The sequence below is a fragment of the Trichechus manatus genome, unplaced genomic scaffold (assembly GCF_000243295.1).
Source record: "Trichechus manatus latirostris isolate Lorelei unplaced genomic scaffold, TriManLat1.0 scaffold00180, whole genome shotgun sequence".
Classification (NCBI taxonomy): Eukaryota; Metazoa; Chordata; class Mammalia; order Sirenia; family Trichechidae; genus Trichechus; species Trichechus manatus.
In genome coordinates, this window is record NW_004444116.1 from 815,057 (window position 1) to 839,667 (window position 24,611).

The 24,611-nt window shown below is 40.3% G+C and overlaps 4 protein-coding genes across 5 annotated transcripts in view; 3 read left to right on the top strand and 1 right to left on the bottom strand.

The window, feature by feature from the left end:
• Window positions 1-24,611, top strand: part of LOC101342124 (uncharacterized) — a 37,962-nt gene that overhangs the window by 2,776 nt on the left and 10,575 nt on the right. Inside the window, exons 4-7 of the mRNA XM_004387075.3 lie at window positions 62-425; window positions 1,072-1,367; window positions 3,466-3,848; window positions 17,495-17,904. Of these exons, the coding sequence (XP_004387132.2) occupies window positions 62-425; window positions 1,072-1,367; window positions 3,466-3,848; window positions 17,495-17,822 (1,371 nt within the window). The 3' untranslated portion in view covers window positions 17,823-17,904. The remainder of the gene's footprint in view (window positions 1-61; window positions 426-1,071; window positions 1,368-3,465; window positions 3,849-17,494; window positions 17,905-24,611) is intronic.
• On the top strand, window positions 22-1,008 carry LOC101340592 (histone H2A type 1). The gene has a single exon (XM_004387069.2). The coding sequence runs from the start codon at window positions 41-43 to the stop codon at window positions 431-433; it is 393 nt and encodes a 130-aa protein (XP_004387126.1). The 5' UTR covers window positions 22-40; the 3' UTR covers window positions 434-1,008.
• LOC101340334 (histone H2A type 1-H) lies at window positions 4,953-7,814 on the bottom strand. The gene has a single exon (XM_023741411.1). The coding sequence runs from the start codon at window positions 7,790-7,792 to the stop codon at window positions 7,406-7,408; it is 387 nt and encodes a 128-aa protein (XP_023597179.1). The 5' UTR covers window positions 7,793-7,814; the 3' UTR covers window positions 4,953-7,405.
• Window positions 8,040-24,611, top strand: part of LOC101341608 (histone H2B type 1-F/J/L) — a 50,333-nt gene continuing 33,761 nt past the window's right edge. Inside the window, exon 1 of one of the 2 annotated variants that reach the window (XM_023741412.1) lies at window positions 8,040-8,492. In XM_023741412.1, coding sequence (XP_023597180.1) covers window positions 8,103-8,483 — 381 coding nt within the window. In that variant the 5' untranslated portion in view covers window positions 8,040-8,102 and the 3' untranslated portion in view covers window positions 8,484-8,492. The remainder of the gene's footprint in view (window positions 8,493-24,611) is intronic. The other variant, XM_004387073.2, reaches the window with a different exon arrangement.

Sequence of the window (24,611 nt, forward strand, 5' to 3'; positions counted from 1 at the left end):
CAGGTCATAGTCATTCCTGACAGAGGCTGACACTTAAATCATGTCTGGACGTGGCAAGCAGGGCGGCAAGGCTCGCGCCAAGGCTAAGACTCGCTCTTCCCGCGCTGGGCTCCAGTTCCCCGTGGGTCGTGTCCACCGTCTGCTTCGCAAGGGGAACTACGCCGAGCGGGTTGGAGCCGGCGCGCCGGTGTACCTGGCGGCGGTGCTGGAGTACCTGACGGCCGAGATCCTGGAGCTGGCTGGTAACGCGGCCCGCGACAACAAGAAGACGCGCATCATCCCGCGCCACCTGCAGCTGGCCATCCGCAATGATGAGGAGCTCAACAAGCTGCTGGGCAAAGTGACCATCGCGCAAGGTGGAGTCCTGCCCAACATCCAGGCTGTTCTTTTGCCCAAGAAGACTGAGAGCCACCATAAGGCCAAGGGCAAGTAGAAGTCGCCATTGATTTTCGGTAACTGAAATCTCCCATGCAAACCAAAGGCTCTTTTCAGAGCCGCTTATGATTTCCTGAGAAGAGCTGAATACTTAAGTGTAAAAAGTTTTTGAAAAGGCCACTTGCAGTAACCGGTTATAATCCGTTAGATTAGGATCAGATAGCTTGGTTTAGGCAGATAATTCACCTGGTCGACTCTTCTACCTAGATGCTACCTGCATCCATGTATTTTAATTGATACATGAAGTGATCCAGTCGCCAGTTTCTTTGCATCAGCATTGGGTAATTTATGAGGTTATAAAGAGACAGCTTTACTAAAATTAACTCTTGGCTATTGGCTTAAACAAAAGACACCTGAGCTTCTAAAAAGTGAAGTTCTGGTGGTGAATCTACTTGGTTTAGGGGCAAACGTAGCAGAGTCTAGTTTTAAGACGCCTTTGTTTTCTGAGTTTTAGTCATCAAAGCGTAAAATGAGCAGGTCCTGAAGGATGTAGGGATCAACCCAAACATCTATCATAACCTAAAGACTTTGGAGCAACTCATAATTTCTAATCCCATATCAACGTAAACCTATCGTTTTTTCGCACTACTGATTTAGGAGAGCATTTTTAATTAATCGGCCTGTTAATTGGATAAGAAGTTAACGGAGGGGTCAGATCCCAGGTGTATCTAAAATCAAGACAGCCTTTTATTTGGGTCAAGCCGCGCGCGGTTCCGGGTCCTGCTGTTGCTCCCAGTGAGCAGTCGCAATTCCCCCGCAACGCCCCGCCGGCCAAATCCAAGGTCCGGCGAGTGGCGACCCCGCCCAGGGTGGATCCAGCGGAGTTCTCGGTGCTGATCGAGCGTTACCACGAGTACCGCCAGACCGTGTGCACCCTCAGGCTGGAGTTTGTGGCCGAGGTGCGGAAGAAGATACCCAAAGCCGGAGCCGAGGTCCAGGCCTAGCTCAAAGCCCAGGAGACCGCCAGCACCGAGCTGATGACCTAGAACCGTGCGGAAAACCAGCGGCTGCCCGAGCTGCAAATAGCGAAACTGCAGCAGGAGGTGCGGGCTGAGGAACAGGCCTGCAAGGCCCGAGAGGCTTAGGCCTGGGTGCAGCTCAAGGACCAGGAAGTGGGAGGCAGCTGCAGGAGGAGGCGAAAAACTTCATCACCCGAGAGAACCTGGAGGCGCGGATGGAAGAAGCTTCGGAATCGGCGAAGAGCTATAACTAGGCTATCACCAGGGACAGGCTGATGGTCAGGCCACAGCACAAGGGTTCCTCCACTCAAAAAAAAAAAAAAGAAAGAAAGAAAGAAAACTTGCTGTCGAGTCGATTCTGACTCATCGAGACCCTGTAGAACAAAGGGGGCCCAGTAATGACAATGCGCGTCGAGAGACCATGTGTGTGTGAGCTTAAGAGGGTTGGGCCTGATAAGCAATAAAGTAGTTGGTGCCTCTTGTGAGGAAGGCTGAGCTTGTTGCAGCGCTGCCCTCACACTGGCCTCTGCACCCACCAGTTGGTAGGAAACTCCCAAATACGGGGCCCTATTCTGAGCCCGGGTGGCACAGTCGTTTAAGCGCTCTGCTGCCACCCAAAGGTCGTCAGTTCAAACTCACCAGCCGCTCCGCGGAGATAAATGTGGCAGTCTGCTTCCGTAAAGATTGCAGCCTTGGAAACCCTATGGGATAGTTCTAGTCTGTCCTATAGGGTCGCTATGAGTCGCAATCGACTCCATGGCAACGGATTTGGTTATATGGTTTAGTTTTGCCCTCAGCAACCACCCTCAGTACTGCACCTACCCTAGAGTGGTTTCCATCTCACCGAGGAGCCGAGCTCTGGTGGGGCAGTGTTTGAGAGCTCTGCTGCTCATCAAAAGGTCGTCAGTTTGAATCCACCAGCCGCTCCTTGGAAACCCTATGGGGCAGTTCTACTCTGTCCTATAGGATCTCTATGAGTCGGAATCGACTAAATGGCAACGGGTGGTGGTGGTGAGGAGCCGACTGGGCCACAGCTCCCAGGTCAGCCAGGTCATCTAAGTCTCATCAGTGGCAGGAGTCGGTAAGTTACAGCTCGTGGGCTAAATCTGGCCTAATGTCTAAATTTGTAAATAAAGTTTTACCGGAAAAAAAAAACCAAAAAACAGGATAGAATGTAACACCTGTCTTCGGGCTTTGCTTAAATGTGGTTTCTCAAGTATTTTTTCCGAGTTCCCTTTATCTTGTTCACAAATAAAGTTGTGATTACCTATTTGTCTCAGGATAAAACATGTTAACTTCTATTCTGTTTAATCTCACTCAAAACATTAGATTTTGATGCATTGATGGAATACTAGACACTTGAAGAGTAAAGGCAGTACATTTCTAAGATAGTAGGAAAATTATGCTGTAATGGAATTGTTTTTATATTATTTGAAAGCGAAAACAGGTTTAAGGATGCGTTTCTCCATGAAGTTATTAGTTCTTGAATTCCTCACATCCCAAATCAAGTTTCTTTTCCTGCTGAAAAAAAAAAAAGTTCTTAAAGTTGTGTTGGTAGGATAAATGAAAGTGAAGATATAGAGCTGTGCTATCCAATACCATAGCCACTTGCCAATTATGACTGATTACTTGAAATGTGGCTAGTACGAATAAAGATGTGTGTGTATGTAAAATATACACTAGTTCAGACAGTGCTAAAACAAACGAGCAAACAAAACAAATCCAGGAATGGGAAATATCTATTGATTACATGTTGAGACGGTAATATTTTGCTGTTAGGTTAAACAAAATACTGTTAAAATTAATTTCACCTGGTTTTATAGTAGTTTTTAATGTGACTACTACAAAATTTAAACTTTATGTAGCTCGCATTTATTTCTATTTGAAAGCGCTGGTGTAGAGAGAACATGTTTTTATAGGAAAAAGTAAAAAATTCAGGCTATGGACAAAAAATACCCTAGGATTTGGAGCGGGGCAAATAAAAGCTCCGAGTTCATAACCAATCAGGTTACGGGAAGGGTAGTCTTGGCCTCCTTTTATCCAATCATGTTCTTACTCTCACTATAAATAGGTGGATTTACTGCTGGTCTTCACTTTTTCCTTACACTGGTCAAGCGACCGAGCCATGGCTCGAACCAAGCAGACAGCTCGCAAGTCCACCGGCGGCAAGGCGCCGCGCAAGCAGCTGGCCACCAAAGCGGCCCGCAAGAGCGCGCCAGCCACTGGCGGAGTGAAGAAGCCGCACCGCTACCGGCCCGGCACCGTGGCGCTGCGCGAGATTCGGCGTTACCAGAAGTCGACCGAGCTGCTGATCCGCAAGCTGCCGTTCCAGCGGCTCGTGCGCGAGATCGCGCAGGACTTCAAGACTGACCTGCGCTTCCAAAGCTCGGCCGTGATGGCGCTGCAGGAGGCGTGCGAGGCCTATCTTGTGGGGCTCTTTGAGGACACGAATCTGTGTGCTATCCACGCCAAGCGTGTCACTATCATGCCCAAGGACATCCAGCTGGCCCGTCGCATCCGCGGGGAGAGGGCCTAAGTCTCAAGATTCTCAAGTTCATGTCCCCAAAGGCTCTTTTCAGAGCCACCCACATACTCTTTGGAAAGGGACTGTTTCCGTATATTCTTCTACTGGCACTTTTTTTTTTTTTCTTTAACTATAGCAAACAGGCTGTATTTCCGAGCGTTTTACATCTTGTTTTTCTCGGCATCTGGGCACTTAAAATAGTGCAGTTCATATGCTGGGCCTTTTAAAATACAAAGACTGAAAGCTATTTTCAGGCTGCTTCTACTCGTATCCACTCTCGTATACCCAGTACCTAGAAGAGTACTTAGTATATAGCAGATGCTCCATTGCTATTTTTTTGATAAATGAATTCACGAAAGAATAAGGAAAACACTTTGGAAAAATTTAAATGAAAGTAAAAACACATTAACCTGCTAACCAAAAACAAAACAAAACCTGTTGCCTCTGAGTTGATTAGGATTCATGGCACCTCCATGTGTTAGAGTAGAACTGCTCCATAGGATTTTCTTAGTTGTAATCTTTACAGAAGCAGGTCACAAGGCTTTAACACCGCAGTGCTAGATGGGTTCAAACCACCGACCTTTCAGTTAGCAGAGCTTTTAACCACTGCACCACCAGACTCCTAAGGACCTGCTAGGTTTACTAACACTAGCTTCTCATGGACCATGACAGGCATTTCCCACTCATTTTCGTATTCAGAGTTCTAGGTGTCTATAACTTCTAGGTTCTCTCTTCCATGCTTGTCTGCTAAGCGTTCACGAATACTTTCTCTCGATAATTGGCTTGTGGATGTGTGTCCTCAACTCTGTCCCTTCTCAACTTGTCAGTTTCAATTTGGGAAGCATATAAGTGGAGATCATAGTTGTTTTACACTGAACTTTAAAAAGCGGCATGAATTCTCTATCTTATTCCACCTGGCTATTTATGTATTCTATTCAGTGATCAAAATTGGCTACATTTGTTTGTAATTAGATAACAAGATCACTGTTGCAACCTTTGCAATCTTCATACTCATTACCTTTCTTTGAGTGAATTAATGGGAAGTGGGACCCAGGATTTCCACATATGAAATTTAGGATGATTCTTATATTATACAAAATTAAAATAATGTGCTAATACCTTCTATTAGAATCAACACCATAAACAAAATAAAGTACTAAGTGTCCCTTCTCAGGAATCTGCCTTCTGTAGAGGTAGAGACAGTATTTTGGAGGGAAAGAGTACTTTCTAGAACCACTTGGGGGGCCCCTTCTGATCCAATCTAGGGTCAGTTGCTCAACAGATAGGTATTCTTGACTGTGTAAGCACTGTTCTCCCTCTTTCTGGGCTGGGAAACTAAAAGCTATTAAGTCAGAAAGGACCCACACAGATTATCCTGTCTGCATTGATCAATACTTCTGCTGCGTGAGTAGGGCACCTTCTCCTGGATGTATGCAGTCAAATTAACCTTTCAGTTCTGATTATATGAAAAATTATTCAGGGGTAGTGGGTAGCCCTTGTTATGTGGACATGGATATGTCCTGTCTCTCAAAACACTGTGTTCCAAACTATGGTAGTCTGGTACCTTACAGATCTTTTTGGACTCTCAGTATGGTTTCATCTCCCCCATCAAGGATTTGCATTTTGCTATAGAAACAACACACAAAAATGAATATTCAACGATATAGTCACATTGGCTCATGATAATGGGTAGACAATGATGCCATTTACTGGAGAAGCAGAATTGGTGATGATGATGATAGGTTCAACATGGGATATGTATTTTGCATTTCCTGGGAGAACTGTAAGAATTTCAGAAGGTAGATAAATTTGCATGTCTGGAACTCAGGAGATAAATATGGGGTGGAGATGAAGATTTAGGAATCATTATTACATAAAAAGTATTTAAATCCAAGGGAGTGACCTACAGATCTTCTGTCTCCTTCCTGCCTGTCCCTTGTAATTCCTTGACTTTTTGCCAGTATTGAACGAGTTGTCATCCCTGCACATATTATAAGCCATGAGTCTTTTGGTGACTTTCATTTCCTGCTGGAATCCTCATTCTTCTTGATAATACCCAATTTCCTTTAATACTCAGATCAGATGTTACCTGCCAGAGATCTTAACCTTCCTCTTATGCTGCTTTCTTCCATGGTTACTCTTGCTACCTTGTTCTTTAATTACTTGCTTTTGTGTGTTTCTCCCCAGTAGATTGAGTTTCTTTGGGACAGGCACTGTGTCATAAATGTTGTATGTTTGATGGATGACAAAAGTGCTAAATAAATATTAGTTGAATGCATAAGTACATTAGAATTTACTAAAAGAGGAAATAGAAGACATAATCGTTGCACCTGAATTCATTGAGATGGCAAAACTGATAAGTGGCATAAATATTCTAGTCTTTTCCGGAATAAAAGACTTAGAAATAGTGAGAACATTTCGGGATCTTTGATCTCTGTCACTATTCTCAAAACAGCTCTACCTTCTCTGCAGACAGTACGTTTGTCATTGTCATCATCATCATCAATATTAACCACCACCACCACCAAGCTTGGAATACTGTGCTTAGCCATCTGTTTACCTGGCTGTGTTCTAAGCAAGTATTTAAGTCATATGCTAATCCTAAGACTATTTATGAGACAAGTATTATATCATATCCATTTATATCCAGGTATAACAGAGTTAACTACTGTTAGAGTAGAACAGAAAAATATCAGAACATATAAAATACGGTTAAGTATTTTTGTATTTTTCAGTATTGCTCAACACATACACGTGATTACTGGGATGCTACATATATAATGCATGCATGTTTGAAAGATTCTTAATTGGATGATTGCTAAGGCTTTTGTCAGCAATTTTTTTCCCCCAAATTCCGCTAAGTGCAAAAAATTTTTTAAAGTGCAACCAACATATGTCTATTAATGCACCTATTAATTGTCTCCTCTTACAGAAGCTGGAGAAATAGAATGAGGAATTTGCCCTCAATTGAGGAAAACAAATAAATATACCAATGTCAGGTAGTAATATTGTAATTCTATTTGAGTATATATGACTTCAGTATTATAGTAAGCATATTTAAAAATTCTTTAAAGCTAAAAAATACAAGACTTACTATCCTGACAGCCCAATGGGTTCCTCTGCATTAATGGAACCCACTACTCGACTGTGCCCAAGACCCTTCGAACTTTTAGATAGCAAGATTTGTCACTTTATGTACCTACAACATATTTCCATTTATGTGGGCCTAGGTAACCCTCATTTCCAAGCAGCTGTATACTTCTGCTAGTTTAGTTTCTTGAATGTCTTAGCTGAGAATCCTTGCCAAGGATATACAACATATGGAAACGGGCCAAAGGTGTAGGCATGGTAGGAGTTAACTCAAATATTTAAGTGCCAACACTGAAGATACAAGTAGTTGAATATGCAATAGATAGTGTCACCTTTTTTGACTATAGAAGTGGCTCTGAAAAGAGCCTTTGTTTTAAGAGTTTCCAAACTTTGTTCCTTACTTGGCCTTGTGGTGGCTCTCGGTCTTCTTGGGCAGCAACACGGCCTGGATGTTGGGCAGGACACCGCCTTGCGCGATGGTCACTTTACCCAGCAGCTTGTTGAGCTCCTCGTCGTTGCGGATGGCCAGCTGCAGGTGGCGCGGGATGATACGCGTCTTCTTATTGTCGCGGGCCGCGTTACCAGCCAGCTCCAGGATCTCGGCTGTCAGGTACTCCAGCACCGCCGCCAGGTACACCGGCGCGCCGGCCCCGACCCGCTCGGCATAGTTCCCCTTGCGAAGCAGACGGTGGACACGACCCACGGGGAACTGGAGCCCAGCGCGGGAAGAGCGAGTCTTAGCCTTGGCGCGAGCCTTGCCGCCCTGCTTGCCACGTCCAGACATGATTAAGTGTCAGCCTCTCTCAGGGATAACTGTGAGCTGAAGTGCCGAAAGCGCTCTTTATAGCCACGTCTGGGCGCGAAAAGAACGCCGTGCCATTGGTTAATATGTTGTTTTCATTTAGACCAATGGAAACGCGATTTTACTGGATGCGAAATTTGATTGAGCAAAACTGGCATATTACATCATCTGGGGAAACCCACCAATAGCTAGAGGAATTTTACTCCCCTTATTTGCATAAGAGCCTGTAAATAAAGAGGAGAAATAGTACCAGTAATTTCTATTCTTAGCTGCTACGTTCTTCTCCTCCACCATGCCTGAACCAGCTAAGTCGGCGCCGGCTCCTAAGAAGGGCTCTAAGAAGGCGGTTACAAAAGCCCAAAAGAAGGACGGCAAGAAGCGCAAGCGCAGCCGCAAGGAGAGCTACTCCGTGTACGTGTACAAGGTGCTGAAGCAGGTCCACCCCGACACCGGCATCTCGTCCAAGGCCATGGGCATCATGAACTCCTTCGTTAATGACATCTTCGAGCGCATCGCGAGCGAGGCGTCTCGCCTGGCGCATTACAACAAGCGCTCGACGATCTCGTCCAGAGAGATCCAGACCGCCGTGCGCCTGCTGCTGCCGGGAGAGCTGGCCAAGCACGCCGTCTCCGAGGGCACCAAGGCCGTCACCAAGTACACCAGCTCCAAGTAAACGTGCTAAGTAAGCGTCTTTACTCCCTACCCCAAAGGCTCTTTTAAGAGCCATCCACGCTTTCGAAGAAAGAGCTTGTTCGCTGTTAACCACTTTGCTATTGTGTTACGCTTTCTTAAAGGAGCTCTGGTTGTGCAGTGGTTAAGCGCTCCGCTGCTAACCAAAAGGTCTGCGGTTCACAGCTCCATAAAAGAAAACGAGACTAATGGGGCACAACAGTCCCGGGACAAGGACTAGAAGGCAGGAGGGCACGGGAAATCTGGTAATACCGAAGCAAAGGTTGAGAAGGGACGGTGTTGACATGTCGCGGGGTTGTTAACTATTGTTATAAAACAGTATGTGTACTAACTTTAATGAGGAACTATTTTTTCTGTAAACCTTCATCTAAAGTACAATTAAAAAAAAAAAAAAAGGTCTGCGGTTCCAACCCAAGGCGTGGCGATCTAATTCCGTAAAGATTATAGCCTTGGAAATCCTATGAGTCAATTCTACTCTGTCGTATGGGGTCGCTGTGAGTCAAAATCAACTACTGCAACGGGTTTGGTTTTGCTTTCTTGAATGTGTAAATACAACATCTTGCGTGAAGTGTTTTATCGTTCTTTGATACCTATTTGGACTTGTAGATCGTGTATATTTTTGTATTTCTAAGCTGCGATTGCTCTTTAGTATCAAATTTCGTGTGGTTCGTTAAGACCTAATAATGCAATAACGTCCTGGCCTCTGGGCTGTGTGATAAGCGAGTCTCGAGCGGTACTGTACTACCAGTAGCCAGAAAGTCTCAATAGTTAGTTAGTGGGGTTCTCTATCCAATTATCGAGAGGCATATGCTAATTATAGACTAATTACAGCAAAGAGAGCTTGAGCGGGATACAGAATTTGCAGATCTCAGTTGGTGAAGGCAGTGGAATCTTCGCTCAGGTTTCTCTGTGTCTTCCTGCTCCCTAAGCTGCAGCAGACTCACAACCCTCTGCATCTCTTAGACTCTCAAACTTTACAGCCAGAAGGTAACTTCTAAGGTAATAATGCTGATTGAAGACTTGGTGATTTGGAGTCACGAAGCAGCTGACTACATTAGGTTCTGTCTTGTAGTTTCTCACCTCTCCACGCAAATTACCACACCTTGTGCCCCGCTCCCCAACAGTAAAATGACACCAGTTGCTGTCCAGTGGATTACAATTACTGTAAAAGTACAAGCATTGCTAAAAGGATTAAATGGTTCTTAGTCGTGGTGTAACAAACGTGGTTTGAAAAAGAAAACAGTTTTTTGTCAGGCTCAGTGTGAAGGGTTGGAAAATATAAAATTTTCCTTCCTCTCTTAAGCTCCTTTTAATATGTTCACAACAGAGAGGTACATGCTTTTTCTTTTCCACGTGAGCAGGAAAACCTGGTGCCTCTGATAATAGAGAAAGTCAAAATTAAACGCATGTCTGGTTTGGGGGCTGTGCTGGACCACTAGCTGTAGGAAATCCGGGGAAGGACTAGCATTATATCTTTGCTCAACAAGAGTAAAGAGGTGGAAAGTGGGTTAACAGGAGACTACAAGTGTGGCTAGTTTTTGTTTTTTAACAATATTTGATTATTTCTTTGTTTTTATTTATTTATTTTATTGTACTTCAGATGAAAGTTTACAGAGCAAATGAAGTTTCTCATTAAACAATTAATACAGATATTGTTTTGTGACATTGGTTGGCAACCTCACGACATATTGACACTCTCCCCTTCTTGAACTTGGGTTCCCAATTGCCAGCTTTTCTGTCCCCTCCTGCCTTCTGGTCCTTGCCCGTGGGCTGGGGTGCCCATTTAGTCTTTTTTTTTTTTTTTTTTAATGGGCCTGTCTAATCTTTGACTGAAGGGTGAACCTCAAAAGTGGTTTCACTACTGAGCTATAAGAGTGTCCAGGGGCCATACTCTCAGGGTTTCTCCAGTCTCTGTCAGACCAGAAAGTCTGTTGTTTTTTTTGGTGAGTTTTTTATTCTACATTTTTCTCAAGCTCTGTCCAGAACCCTCTATTGTGATCCCTGTTAGAGCAGTCAGTGGTGGTAGCCAGGCACCATCTAGTTGTGCTGGACTTAGTCTGGTAGAGGCTGTGGTACTTGTGGTCCATTAGTCCTGTGGACTAATCTTTCCCTTATGTCTTTGGTTTTCTTCATTCTCCCTTGCTCCAAACAGGGTGAGACCAGTGGAGTATCTTAGATGGCCACTCACAAGCTTTTAAGACCTCAGACGCTACTCACCAAAGCAGAATGTAGAACATTTTCTTTATAAACTATGTTATGCCGATTGAGCTAGATGTTTCCTGAGACCATGGTCCTCACAGCCCTCAGACCAGTAATTTGTCCTCTCAGTGAGTTTGGATGTGTCTGTGGAGCTTCGATGACCTTGCCTTGGACAAGTTGTGCTGGCTTCCCCGGTACTGTGTACTGTCTTACCCTTCACCATCGTTACCACTTATCTATTGTCTAGTTAGTGTTTTTCCCTCTCTACCCCTCTCCTCTCTCGTAACCATCAAAGATTGTTTCTTTTTGTGTGTAAACCTTTCCATGAGTTTTTAGTGTGGTCTCATATAATATTTGTCCTTTTGTGATTGACTTATTTCACTCAGCATAATGCCCTCCAGATTCATCCATGTTCTGAAATGCTTCGCAGACTCATCATTGTTCTTCATCGTTGCATAGTATTCCATTGTACAATAGTTTGTTTATCCATTTATCTGTTGATGGGCACCTAGGTTGTTTCCATCTTTTTGCTATTGTGAACAATGCTGCAATGAACATGGGTGTACATATTAGTTTTCTTGTTCTTAAGACAAACTTCAAGATTTGTTTCTTCAATACATCCATCCTTCTTTACCCTTTCACATTTATTCAGCAAATGGGTCCTGAGTGCCTAGTATGTGTTAAGAAATGATCCTGCAATGAGAAAATTCACAGCTTTCTAAGAAACAATTAAGACAATAAGGACTCCAAAAGAGAAACTGGAAAAAGATCAAAATGGTGTCTGCCTAATTTGTTAGGATCCTGTGCTGTGGCGCATGCAAGGGTGAGAGGTCTAAGCACAGAGTAGGCTCAGGGGCATCCTTTAGAATTGCTGGAGGCTGGAATGATTGAATATAAATCTGGAAGAATAAGAGGAGAAAAAAAGACCCCGAGGGGATTTGTATACCTTGAATAGCTTATCTATCAGGAGAAGGTGGGGTCAATGCAGAATTCAAAAGGAATTTGCACTCAGATTGTTTTGCAAATGTCTTTAGATTGTCCTGCTTATTTAAAGAAGTCCCAAAGTCATTTTGTAACAGTGTATGGTGCAGTGGTTAAAGCACGCAGCTGCTAACAGAAAGGTTAGCAGTTTGAACCAACCAGCTGCTCCAAGGGAGAAAGATGTGGCAATCTGCTTCTGTAAGGATTACAGCCTTGGAAACTATGGGGGCAGTTCTGCTGTGTCCTATAGGGTTGCTATGAGTTGGAATTGACTCGATGGCAATGGGTTTTATTTTTGGGGTGTAGTTTATGCAAAAAGTTCCAATTCAGGACACATTCAAAAAACTATCATAAAAATTAGCAAGGAATATACATAATGTTTTAAGTAAGAATAAAATGTTCAAAGTAAGATTAAAAATAATTTCCCCCTTTCACTTTGATTTATTGATTAGCTATTGATAAATCTTATTAGATAAGGCATCTATTATTATTCTTGATAAATGAGTATGTGTTTTCTAAAACATTGGAGGAAATATTAAGGCTCTTCTGAGTTTTAAAACAGGAGAGAAAATACTTTAAAGAAAACTAGGTAAATTTGTTTGCTATTTTTAATTGTAAATGGAACACGTTAATGTTAAATTTTACCTGAACTCTGTGATAATGGGAAAAATCCATGGTTAAAGAACTGCCCACCCCCACCTTTGTGTTCAGGAAAATGGATTACTTTACTACGAATGACCACCCTTCCCACATAACGTAGGTAAGACTCAAGGATGCCCTCTTGTTTACCTGTGAGGAGGCCCGACATTCCAAACCAAATCCATTGCTGTCCAGTCGATTCCGACTCATAGCAACCCTAAAGGACAGAACTGCCCCACAGAGTTTCCATGGCACATCTGCCACGTTTTTTCCCCCAGGGAGATGCTAGTGGTTCAAACTGCTAACGTTTTGGTTAAAAGCCAAGCTTTTAACCACTGCATCACCAGGGCTCCTTAATCAGAAATAAAGTGCTTGTTAATCAAACTTCAGTTAAATTTCTCTCCTTCCCCCAACTCCCTGAATGTTGGTTCACCCTTAGCCTGAGCCAACATACTATCCTCTTTTAAGGGCCCCACCTGGTGAATAGGCTGACCTCAGTTTAAAACAGTCAGATTTACTATCTGACGATGTCACCCTTTCATCCCACTTGCCTACACCTGCATTGTTTCTAGCCTTGTTTACTCTTAAACTCTAATAGACAATACTTTCCCCCTAACTCTTTGTGATGGTTGCAGATCTTATCCCCAGAGTGCTATCCCTATTGTAATATTAATAATCCATTGCCATTGAGTCAATTTCATAGTGACCCTGTAGGACAGGGTAGAACTGCCTCATCGGGTTTCCAAGGAGCAGCTGGCTGTTAGATTTGAACTGCTGACTTTTTGGTTAGCAGCCAAGCTTTTAACCACTGTGCTACCAGGGCTTTGGAAGTGACCCTAGAGTAGCCCCTTTATTACAATAGTTCCTTTTCCTTTCCCCCTTTTCTTTCTGAATACAGATTCTCCTTATCAAAGTCTAGATTTATTTGACAAACACAAGGGAATCTTTAGATCTATATTCTTTCTAAATGTATATACAATCATTTTAGAAGAGGTGAAATTTATGTATATTGATCACAGAATACTTACTGAAGCATTATTTAAACTTTTCTTTCTTGAGCTGCTTTGCCCATACTTTAATTTTCCTCTCTCCATACACTTGAACTCTGCCCTATCATTATAGCATGGAACTGTGTCAGCTGATATTAGAGGTGTTGATGACTGACTTTTTTCCCTCAAGTCATGAAGAATGAAGACTGGATTTTATTTATCTTTTTGCCCCCACAGAGCCTGGATAAATGGTGACCCTACAAAATAAGGTCAATAAAATGTGTCAATGTAATAGTAACATAAATACTTATGATGAAAAAATAAAATAGTGACATAAAACTGAAAACATAAAGTTGGAAGTTAAATGAGGCTGAGATTGCATAGAGGTCTTTGGGCTTGGGGGCGGGAGGGTAGAGAGGAATGTGGAGGCTGGGTACTTTTAAACTAGACCAACTACTGTGAAGTGTCTCAGAAATATTAATTTCTACTAGATATGGTTAATGGACTTGACTTTCTTGTGGGATAATAAAAGAGCAATATTTCAACTAATTTTTGGGTTCCATGTTTTAGAGGGTCTAATTGGTCTGTTTATAGGATTGCTATGAGTCGGAATTGACTCATCGGCAATGGCATTGGGTTTTTTTATGTTCTGAAGACTTGACGGCACGCAACAATGTTTTGGAGAAAGGCAGGCATACTAGGCAAATGCCGTGATTACTCAGGATCCTCCTGGGGGGAGAAGGAGGTTCTTTGGCTAGAGATTAAAAAGAAAACTTTCTTTGAGGCTTCCAGGCAAATCAGGTCTTGGCCAGGTCTTGGGTTTATAACTGTCCTCTGATGTCTTTTATCTAAGTTTACTGTAATTTGATTTAACTGTATATATAAAAATACTCTATTGATGTATTAAGTGGTAATGTTTGAAGGTGGGGAAACAGGAGAAGAAGCCTCAAAGAGGATCTTAATGTGATTATATCCTATTATATTTTAGCTATTAGGATATTGTTAAGAAGTTTTTTCAAAACATACAATTCTAGGTAAAGATTACAGAACTATATAAGAAATTTAAACAATAAAATTTATTGTTATAAGTACTTTATTGTACTAATAAATGCAAATAGAATGAATGAATTAAAATATAAAAAGATAATTGAATATCAAAATATTAATAAACAAATACCAAACGTAAATTTTGGAGCCCTGGTGGTGTAGTGGTTAAGAGCTTGAATGCTAACCAAAAGATCAGCAGTTCAAATCCAGACCAGCTGCTCCTTGGAAACCCTATGGGGTAGTTCTACTCTGTCCTATTGGGTCGCTACGAGTCTGGTGACTGACTTGATGGCACCTAACAACAGTAACAACAAATGTAGATTTTAGCTCTTACATTACTAGGAAGATCTTACTACAAGCTAGTCTAACTATTTTGCTCAATTATCTCCATTAATTCTTAGAGTATTCCTATGAAGTATTGTTGTCCTCACCATCATTATACAGATGAAGAAACTAAAACATAGAGAGCAAAAGTGACTACATGGAAGACACAATTTAAACCCAGGCTTGTTTGACTGCAGAGACAGAGATCTTAACTACTTTCCAAAGCATATATTTATACAGAAACACTGCAAAACAAGAAACTATATTTTAAATGGTACCAGGATTTATTATAACTTCTTTACAGTTAAAATAATTTCACAATATATCCCCATACATGTAAAAATTACTACATATATGAAAAAACAAATATTTCAATAGATAAATATCATAAAGTTAATAGTGTGATCTTTGGACTATGAAATTACAAGTATTTTTACATTTTTCCTAATTTCAAAAAAATTTTAACCATGTACATGAATTGTCTTTAGTAGAAAATGTATTATATATTATGCATGCATATTATATGAATTTTATATGCACATATATGTTTAGATATAGATTTGCTGGGAACTAAAAAACTTATGTGGGCCAGAAATGAAGATTTGTATTCATAGATAGATGCACCAAGGTTTTTATCAATAATTCTAATACAGGATCAGGACACAAAAATAGTTACTTTAATACTGATACACAGAGCTCCGCAAGAGCATGGAGAGAAAAAAAATTAATTATGAACATGGAAAAGCAAGTGAAGAAAAAAAAGTCAGACTATGACTTTGGTAAATATATCGCCAGCAAAATTCATCTTTCACCTCTTCTGAAAAGATAAACAGACAGTAAACAGAGCTGAAGAACTCAATCTTTTAAGGATGTTAATTTTTCTGCCCCAACTAGTTAAGAAAAGCAATGCAATTATGACCAAAATCCCAAAACCAACCCCTTGCCCTGGAGTCGATTCCGACTCATTTTATTAAACAAAAAAACAAACTTGAAACAAGTTTTAAAGTTACAATGTTTAAAACAGCTTTCAGTGGAAACAGCAGTAATGTTTCCCGGTACAATAAAGAAGTTAATTTATATTAAGGTGGTACAATAAATCCAGTTGATTTAACTAAAAACAAAAAAACTCAATCATCTACACCAGAAGTAAATCCTGAATTTAACAAGTAAATTGAAAAAAAATGGTAATGCCTAGTGATGGTAAAGTTATATACATAACAATTATTGCTGGCACAAGTGAACTTGATAAAACTTTCGAGGAAAACGTAATAGCAATCAAATATCTTAAAATCAGCATTCTCTAGGACAAAGCATTTCAACTCTAGACGGCTATTCTCAGGAGATAATTAAATTAAATTAATGTACAGGTATCTTTTATAATAGGAAAAAAACTAGAAAATACATTATTGTTAAATTTATTATAGAAAGTCCTTATGATGGAATATTAAGCAGACAAAAAAATCACTTTATCATTTTTCTAATGTAAGTTTTCTAAATTTTTAACTGTGAACACAGATTCCTTTTGACAAGAGAAATCGATTAAAATTTGAAACAATAGAATTTCAGTGCTACCGAACCAAACGTGGGTGCCCACAGAGTTCCAATTACTGGACACCGGTCTTTAAGAGAAAGTATTTTTATTGCAAAGCACTAAGCAGGGAGCCAGGAAGAAGGTTCCTCAGATCTGGCTCCCAGAAGGGGGCAGGCGTTACGCTTTCACGGGGTTCGAGAATGAGGAGTTACACATATTCTTAGAAGCTGGGTGTCACTGGCGATTGGCTAAAGCTCTGGTCGCTTTTATTTAAAGGGCCAAGACAGAAAACTCGTCACCGTCAAATCCACTCACAGCGACCCAGTGGGACAGACTAGAACTGCCCCACAGAGTTTCCATGGAGCGCCTGGGGAATTTGAACTGCCAATTTTTTTGGTTAGCAGCCGTAGCTCTTAACCCCTACACCACCAAAACCTCTATACAGACTTACGCAGTTTTCATTCTTCTGCGTAACCGCTGGCGGAAGTGTCTCAAAGTTGAAGTGTCCGAGGACTAGGTATTCTGTTACGGAGTGTAGCATATTGGTTCCGGCTGGATTGAGCATGCGCGAAGGTCGGAGACCGCTAAATCTGGTTTTAGTTGATTCGGTTGTTGGTCTCCGAAAAACAACTTGAAGTTACTCAAGTTCCTGGAAAGTTACTTTTAGGCAACATAGTGGAGTCTTATCAAAAGTTGCAGGGTCGAGGTTAGGTTACATCAGTAATGGTTCCAAGTATAGTGTTAAAGGCAGTACTTCATCAGCAGTGAAAGCATGACTTTTAAAATTCTGACTGGCTATGAATTGCTAGAGAACTGGTATTAGGAGAATTTGCAAGAAGGAACAATTAGCAGACACCGAAAATAACTTTTTTGAAAAGTTCTTAGAAGGGAAATTGATTAAAATATAATCACTGTAAACTTACAAAACGATATATACAGCACTGTATACATTTTCTTGTAAAAAATTAATGTGTGCATTTATTTGTTCACCAAAATATCAGCAATAGTTATCGCTTGTAGTGGGTTAACGGGTTATAATTTTCTTGTTTGTACTATTTTGAATTTCCTACAATATTAAGGATTTACTTTTGACTTCAAAAACAATTTTAGTTACTATGCTACAAAACACAGGACAAGAAAACAAGGCCTCTTCTCCGTCTCTTAGGTTTCCCTCCCCCACCGAGGCGGGACTTCCCGCCTCCTTTCTTGAGGTTCTCAGTTCGGTCCGCCTACCGACGTATAAAGGTTCTGCCTCAGCTGGAGCTGTCACAAGGCGTTGTTCAGTCGCCTCTGCCTCGAAATGTCTGGCCGGGGTAAGGGTGGCAAAGGTCTTGGTAAAGGCGGCGCCAAGCGCCACCGTAAGGTGCTCCGCGACAATATCCAGGGAATCACCAAGCCCGCTATCCGGCGTCTGGCTCGGCGTGGCGGCGTTAAGCGCATCTCTGGCCTCATCTATGAGGAGACTCGTGGGGTGCTCAAGGTCTTCCTGGAGAACGTGATCCGTGACGCCGTCACCTATACCGAGCACGCCAAGCGCAAGACGGTCACGGCTATGGACGTGGTCTACGCGCTCAAGCGCCAGGGGCGGACCCTGTATGGCTTTGGCGGCTGAGTGCGCTTTTGTCTTCGTTCACAACAAAAGGCCCTTTTCAGGGCCCCCCCGTACTCTGCTGAGGAGCCGTGATGCAGATTTGGTAATGTTTATAAATTGACTCCATTAACATTTTCAGGGCAATTATTTAACATGAATGCTGTCTTCAACACGAATGCTTTGCTTCCTGTAGACGTGCTTTGGTCTATGACCTTGCTCAGTTTGCGCCTGCTTAGTGGCACATGCGTACCCAGTGACACTAGGGTATGGTTCACGTCGCCAGTTCGGCTCGCTAGCCGTCCATTAGGTAACAGAATTACGTTGCTAGGCTTCACAGTTTGCAAGTTACTAGGGATTTATGTTCAAGCGTGGAGAATGTGGGAAAAAATCTTTCGATGCCAGTATTGTGGATGCAACACACATTCCTTAACCACGTAGGTTTTTACAGTTTAGTGTCTGATCATAGTTGGGAACGTTTTCACTCCAATAGCATACTGTGCTGCTGGCAAAAAATAAACCTTGACAGTGTTATTTGAAAAAAAATGGAAGGGCCAAAACTAGGGAAAAGTTATATCTTGTAAAATTGTTTATTTTTATTTCCTTAAAGGTGTCAAAAAATTGCACTGGAGAATGTTAATAGAGGCAAGAAAATGACATACAAAAAGTAACATGAAAAGAGAAAGGAAGGGGGTAAAAGGGAAAGGAATCGTGTGCTATAAGCAAACCTAAACACAAATCTGGGTTAGACTCCACTGAAACAAAGGCCTGTAAATTTTTTAAAAGCAGTTGAGGAGATTGAGTCCCAGAAAGGATGAGTAATTGACTGAAGTTGTTGCAGTTATGGCCAGTATGCTTGGAATGTTTTCTTATAAGGCCACCTAGCTCCAGGGAGATAAGGGTTAAGACACCTGAGGTCGTAAAAATTGAAGGAGAGAAAGGTCCAGGAGACAATGAAGAACCTATTTTAAAGCTAATTAAAACAAAATAAAAAAGCCAGGTACCATTCAGTCCACTCCTGCTGTGCACTATAGGGTTTTCAATGGTTGATTTTTCATAAGTAGGTCACCAGGCCTTCCTTCTGAGTCACCTCTGGCTGGACTGAACCTCCAACCCTTACTGTTAGCCATAGCTTTAACTATTTGCACCACCCAGGGACTCCAATTAAAACAGGAGATCATTAAGTCAATTTGGTCTGTTTGCAATTTAAGCCATTCCAGGAACACACAAAGTAGTGCGGGAGAGGGGAGGAGAATGTCTTTTTTTTTTTTTTAAGGCTTCTGGTAAAGTTCAGTTTTTGCGAAGGTCCTCCTAAATACAACCTATATCTTATCAAATCACAAAAGGGTGACTGACTGGTGTTGTTGAAGAGAAAAATTAACAGCAAACATCGTACTTTGATTTTAAGGTTTTTTGTTATCCACGAAACCAAATATTAACCATAAAAATTACTGACCAAATCCTGCCAGTGGCTTTTTTTCACCCAAAGTTGCTAATATTTTCTTTCCTGTTTGAAGAAAGGCTGACTTAATTTAAATGTCAAAAGATGTCTTGGCTACAAGTGGGTGGAGGGCCAGCGACCAGATATCATTTGATCTCAGTAAAAGGGGGGAGGGCAGGTTTCAGTCAATCACATTATGATTAGACAATGGTTGATCTACTGTTCTTCTCCTTTCTTTTTATAAGCCTCATTGTAACCAGCCTACTTCCAGTCATTTGCTTTTTGGGAATCAGAATGGTCTCCCTCCATTCATATAGAATAGCTACTCAGAATAAACCTTATGTTTCAATTTCTTTGAGTTTTGATTATTTTTAACAGCATATTCTCCCACGTGCTTGGAGAAACACTTAAGAGACTATTCCTGGCCTAGATCTTAGCACAAGAGGGTTTGAGAGAGCTTTCCTTATTTAAATTAACTACATTAATATAATCTATTGAACAAGACTTTTTTTTTATTATGAAGTTCATAATCAGCCCTCACTAGGATTAGCTATTTTATGACGTCATTGAAAATGATGAATGTGTCATTGATGATACCAAATAAAAATTCAGGAGGAGCAGTTATGATAATATTGATTGATATACAGCAAAAGTAGAAAACTTATGGCCCCACTTATGAACTTCAGATGTGTTTTATTTACACAGGTCTTTTTTTAATCTGACCTTTTGTCAATTATTTTAAAATGAGATATTTTAAATGAATAATGTATATTTTTTTGCCTCCGGAAAATTGTTAGACCTGGCACTGCTAAGTGGGCTCACATAGTTTTTTTTGGACACAAAGAATAATCTTTCTGTTTAGAATGAAAAAAAAAAAGAAAGATTAAGATGTAAGTTACCTGTTTTTACAACTTTACTGCCCAAGCGATGCAACATGGTGAAATGTTTACACAGTCATTAGAAGTCAATGGCTTGAGATCAAACCTATCCCAAACATTTCCTAGTTTTGTGAACTTGAGTTAAGTTACATATCCTCTCTGGGCCTCAATTTTCTACGTTTGTATAATGATGATGATAATAGTGCCTAGCTTGGTCAGATGAGTTGATAAATGAAGAGTGCTTAGAACAGTGCCTAATACACAGTAAGTACAATATGAGTCACTTATTATTACTCATTTATGCCTGGCCCCTAATTGCATCTGACTTTGTGACCCCTAGATGAAAACAAACTTTTCTAACAACCACATTCCAGTCCTCAAAAGTCAGCCATTGTGTGACTGGATTTAAAAGAGGCCTAGTCTTCCCTGTGCCTATGATGCAGCAATGAGAAATACCCTAGTGTCATTAATACATGTTTTCAAACTTTGTCAAATGGAGAGATTTTCTTGATTATTCCTACAATGTTACGTGCTTTGTTGCTTTTGTACTCACATTCTGGGTGGTAAGTGAAAGCAGGAGAAGCCTTCTGTACTCTTCTGAGGATGCCTACAGCATTACTGAGTGGGTTTGCTACGTTTTTTGTCCGTCCCGAAGTACATGTTCTCACTACCTTTCTATTAATCTCATCTCTTTTTTCTGTGTAGCACGGAATTTAACTGGCAAAAAAGAAACCCAGACATCACAGGGACCAGAGATTCTCTGAGGTGACAGGAAGTAAGAATCACTGGTGAAAGTTTGTTTTAAATGTCAATAACTGGTTCTTCCCCAGACCAATTAAATCATAATCTCTGGAATTGAGTACCCTCAAATACCTCAAATATGACTCATTAGCACTTCCCATTGATACCTGGTCCACCAAAACAAAAAGAAACCCATTGCCATCGAGTCAATTCCAACTTATAGTGACCGTATAGGACAGAGAACTGCCCCATAGGGTTTCCAAGGAGTGGCTGGTGGATTTGAACTGTCGACCTTTTCGTTAGCAGCTGTAGTGCTTAACCACTGCGCCACCAGGGCTCCAATGGGTATATTTAGTGCTTCATATGTGTCTCACATATGTCTTATTCATATTTAATGTCCAGGTGTCTCATGTATAACCAATGCCTCATGAGTGTTACATATCTCTTGGTCCTTTATCCCTTTCTCTATATATTTAACACATACATGATCTACTTACTAACTACTTATCTATACTTAACACATGAGTTTCATCCATTACATTTGCTTTTTCCTATAGCAAAATTGAATATTCTCAAATAGTACAAGAAATGCATATTTCAGTTCATCCCTAGAATTTCCAGTTCTTTTACTCTAATACATCTTTCAGATAAGTTTAAAACTCTAAATCACCATTATTATTTATAGCAAGCAATATGAAATAGTATCTTTAAGTAATTATTCCAGCCTTCTCAAAAGTCAAATGGTGTGAATTAATTGCAGTTGGCTTCTCCAAACTTTGAGGTGATGTGTAGCTTCAAGCATTGTATCTTGCTTTTGTCTTTTCTAATTATCTTCCCAATGCCAAAGTTCCTCTTTTGGTATTGACCTCATACCTGTTCACATACCTTTTGTGCATCCTTATTGAAAGATTGTTTCTGTAAATGTCCACCTATTAAAGTCATTAAGTTGTGTTCTCTGAGATGTCCAAAAACTAAGACCGACTGTCAGCACATTAAAACATGTCAGTCTGGAAGTATATATTACAAATATGATGAATAGCAACTTCAATTTTTGGACAAGTCAACACTTTTATTCTGAGAAAATGTCAGGAAACCAAGACCAAGGATTTTATCAAATATAATCAGACCCTTGGACAGGTATTTTATAATAAAGTATTTAAAATTTTATGTTCTGTTCTAATTATATTGTTGCAAAAAGAGATAAAGACTTGCTTGTTTTAGGAAGACAAATGAGTTATGTTAATTACTGCATTCCTATGAAAAGTAATGAGTTAAAAAATTTTTTCAGTAATATTCAATCACTCAGTGTTTTGTAGACAGGGCCAATCAATATATATCATATATTATCTACAGAATTATTATTCTTAAGTTTTCCTAACAATATATCAGATCTTTTATAGAATATTTTTCTAAATTTCATGGAGTTGGTTGGAAAAAGACAGCAACTAAAAGTATGTTACCAAGGCATTAGTAAAGGAACTTTAAACCAAAGACCCACTGCTGTTGAGTTGATTCCGACTCATCGTGACCCTATAAGACAGAATAGAGCTGCCCGATAGGGTTTCCAAGGAACAGCCACAATAAAGTCAATTCATTCAGTCCTAAGTGATTATTTCTTGCTTTGTTGGTCGTGGGTTATGCAATCTACTTCTGTGATTTCCTGGAAATCTTAAATCAGTCCTTTATTAAACTACTTTTGATGCTTCTTTAGATCTGTATTTTGTAGCAGGGAAATTTAGATAAATGTAGAGAAAAGCAAGACCCATCTGTTGATGATAAGACAGGATATGCCTGGTTGATTTATTATATTAATCAACATTATCATTATGGAGAAGGATAGAATCATATATTTACATATGATACTATGAATATTGAGGACATTGATAAACCTCCAGGGCCTTCTGATAGCCTTTGCCACCAAATGACAAGGGCATTTATACACAGGAACAAAGTCAGTTTGCTGGCAGTTTTTGTATTAGTTTTTTATATGAACATATGCTATACAATTTAGCAATTGTTAAACATTTATATTAATAACACTTTGCCTAATTAATTTAGGTATGTAGTTTCCTTTATTGATTTGCCCCTTTTTTTCATATTGTACAATATATAACAGGACAGCTCTCATAACTGTATACAGCTAATTAAAAATATAAAGTATACCTTCTCATAAAATGAGAGAACAAATATTTTGTGTGGCCTAGTGGCCACTTGGGAAATTCCAGATAGTTTAGATATAAATAATGCCTTAATGGTTTTATTATTTAATGTCTGGGGCCTTGATTTGGAAATGGTAATATTTCAAACGTTTCATTACATCGGGATAAGAACATAAGTCATAGGTTTCTAAAGATAAGAAATTATTAAAATTTTAGCTATAAAAATAGCAATTTAAATTATGCACAGAATACTTACCTGTGTTTCTTCTTTTAGAAATGACAGGCTTGTCAAAAATTATATAAGAAATCAATGCAAAGCTACAATAGTAACAGACCTTCATAAGGTTAACTCTTTGTGAAATGAGGGAGTTCTATGTATTCTCCAAACAAGATATAGAACAATGTTTGTCTTTTTTTTTTTTTTTTTGGTTTAGGCATATGGTGCCCAAAACTTTTCTGCTGTTTTGCTGTTTTGGTATTTTTCTCATCAACTTTTCAACTTCTTTTTTTGAAGTGTGTAATAACTTTGTGGGTTGTTTCTTTTATCTCCTTTTTAATGTTAGATTTGTTACAAAGTGACATTTAGTAAGCAGTCAATCTTCTAAAAAGAGAAAGTGTAAGAAAGGGAAAAATAAAAATGAATAAACCAATAACTGAGAGGCAGCCGGGCCCAGATAGATAAGAAAAGAGTTACTGTAAAAGCTAAATTGTTTTCCCTTTCCCCCACCCTCACTCTTATAGAAATAGAACTTTTAGTTAATAGTTTAGGAGATTGCCACATGAGATTCACCCTGGAAACCAAGCAAAGGAGTTCCTTGGTTTAAACAGCATATGGGGCACTCCTCAGCAAAGCAGTTCAATTGGCTCCAGCAGGTTTTCACCTGGGCATCCCTAGGGATTCTGCTGGCTATCAGCTGAGTCTAAAGATACTTTAAAGTGCAAAGAGTTCTCTGGCTCCAATCAGTGTAAATTTTTTTCCTTTCTTACAGGAAAGATTATATTTTCTGTGTCTATGAATTTCCTCAGACATCTTTAGAGCTTCAAGAATTTGGGATATGAGTAGTAGGCTGTAGATGAAATACTCTTAGCCATTTTTAAATACTGGAGGAGTGGCTCTGCTCGAATCTTTTACAATTTTTCTCCTGTTAATTCATAAGTTTCTCCTAGGTTTTGACAAAATTCTTTATTCATTTGCTGGAACTTTGATCTAGTATGATTATTCTAATTTGAGTGTCTTCAGGACCGTAAACAGTTTTTTTATTTTGGTGTTTTGGGCAGGAGGGGGAGGTTGTTGCAATAACTATTGGTCTATCATAATATTTACCTTTACATCCTCTACAGGAGCCTTGCTGGCGCTTTGGTTAAGTGCTCGGCTGTTAACCGAAGAAAGGTCATTGGTTTGAACCCATCAACCGCTTCACGGGACAAAGACCTGGCGATCCGCCTCTAAGTATTCTACCAGCACAGAGGCAAAATCATTGGGTCTTTCTCCGGTGGGTGAGCTGTAGCCTTGGTAGCGTAGTGGTTAAGAGCTCGGCTGCTAAACAAAAGGTCGGCAGTTCAAATCCACCTAGGCGCCACTTGGAAACCCTAT

What these genes read in the sequence shown, in the direction of transcription:
- LOC101340334 (XM_023741411.1), bottom strand. Translation starts at nt 7,792, where the DNA reads ATGTCTGGACGTGGCAAGCAGGGCGGCAAGGCTCGCGCCAAGGCTAAG.
- LOC101340592 (XM_004387069.2), top strand. Translation starts at nt 41, where the DNA reads ATGTCTGGACGTGGCAAGCAGGGCGGCAAGGCTCGCGCCAAGGCTAAG.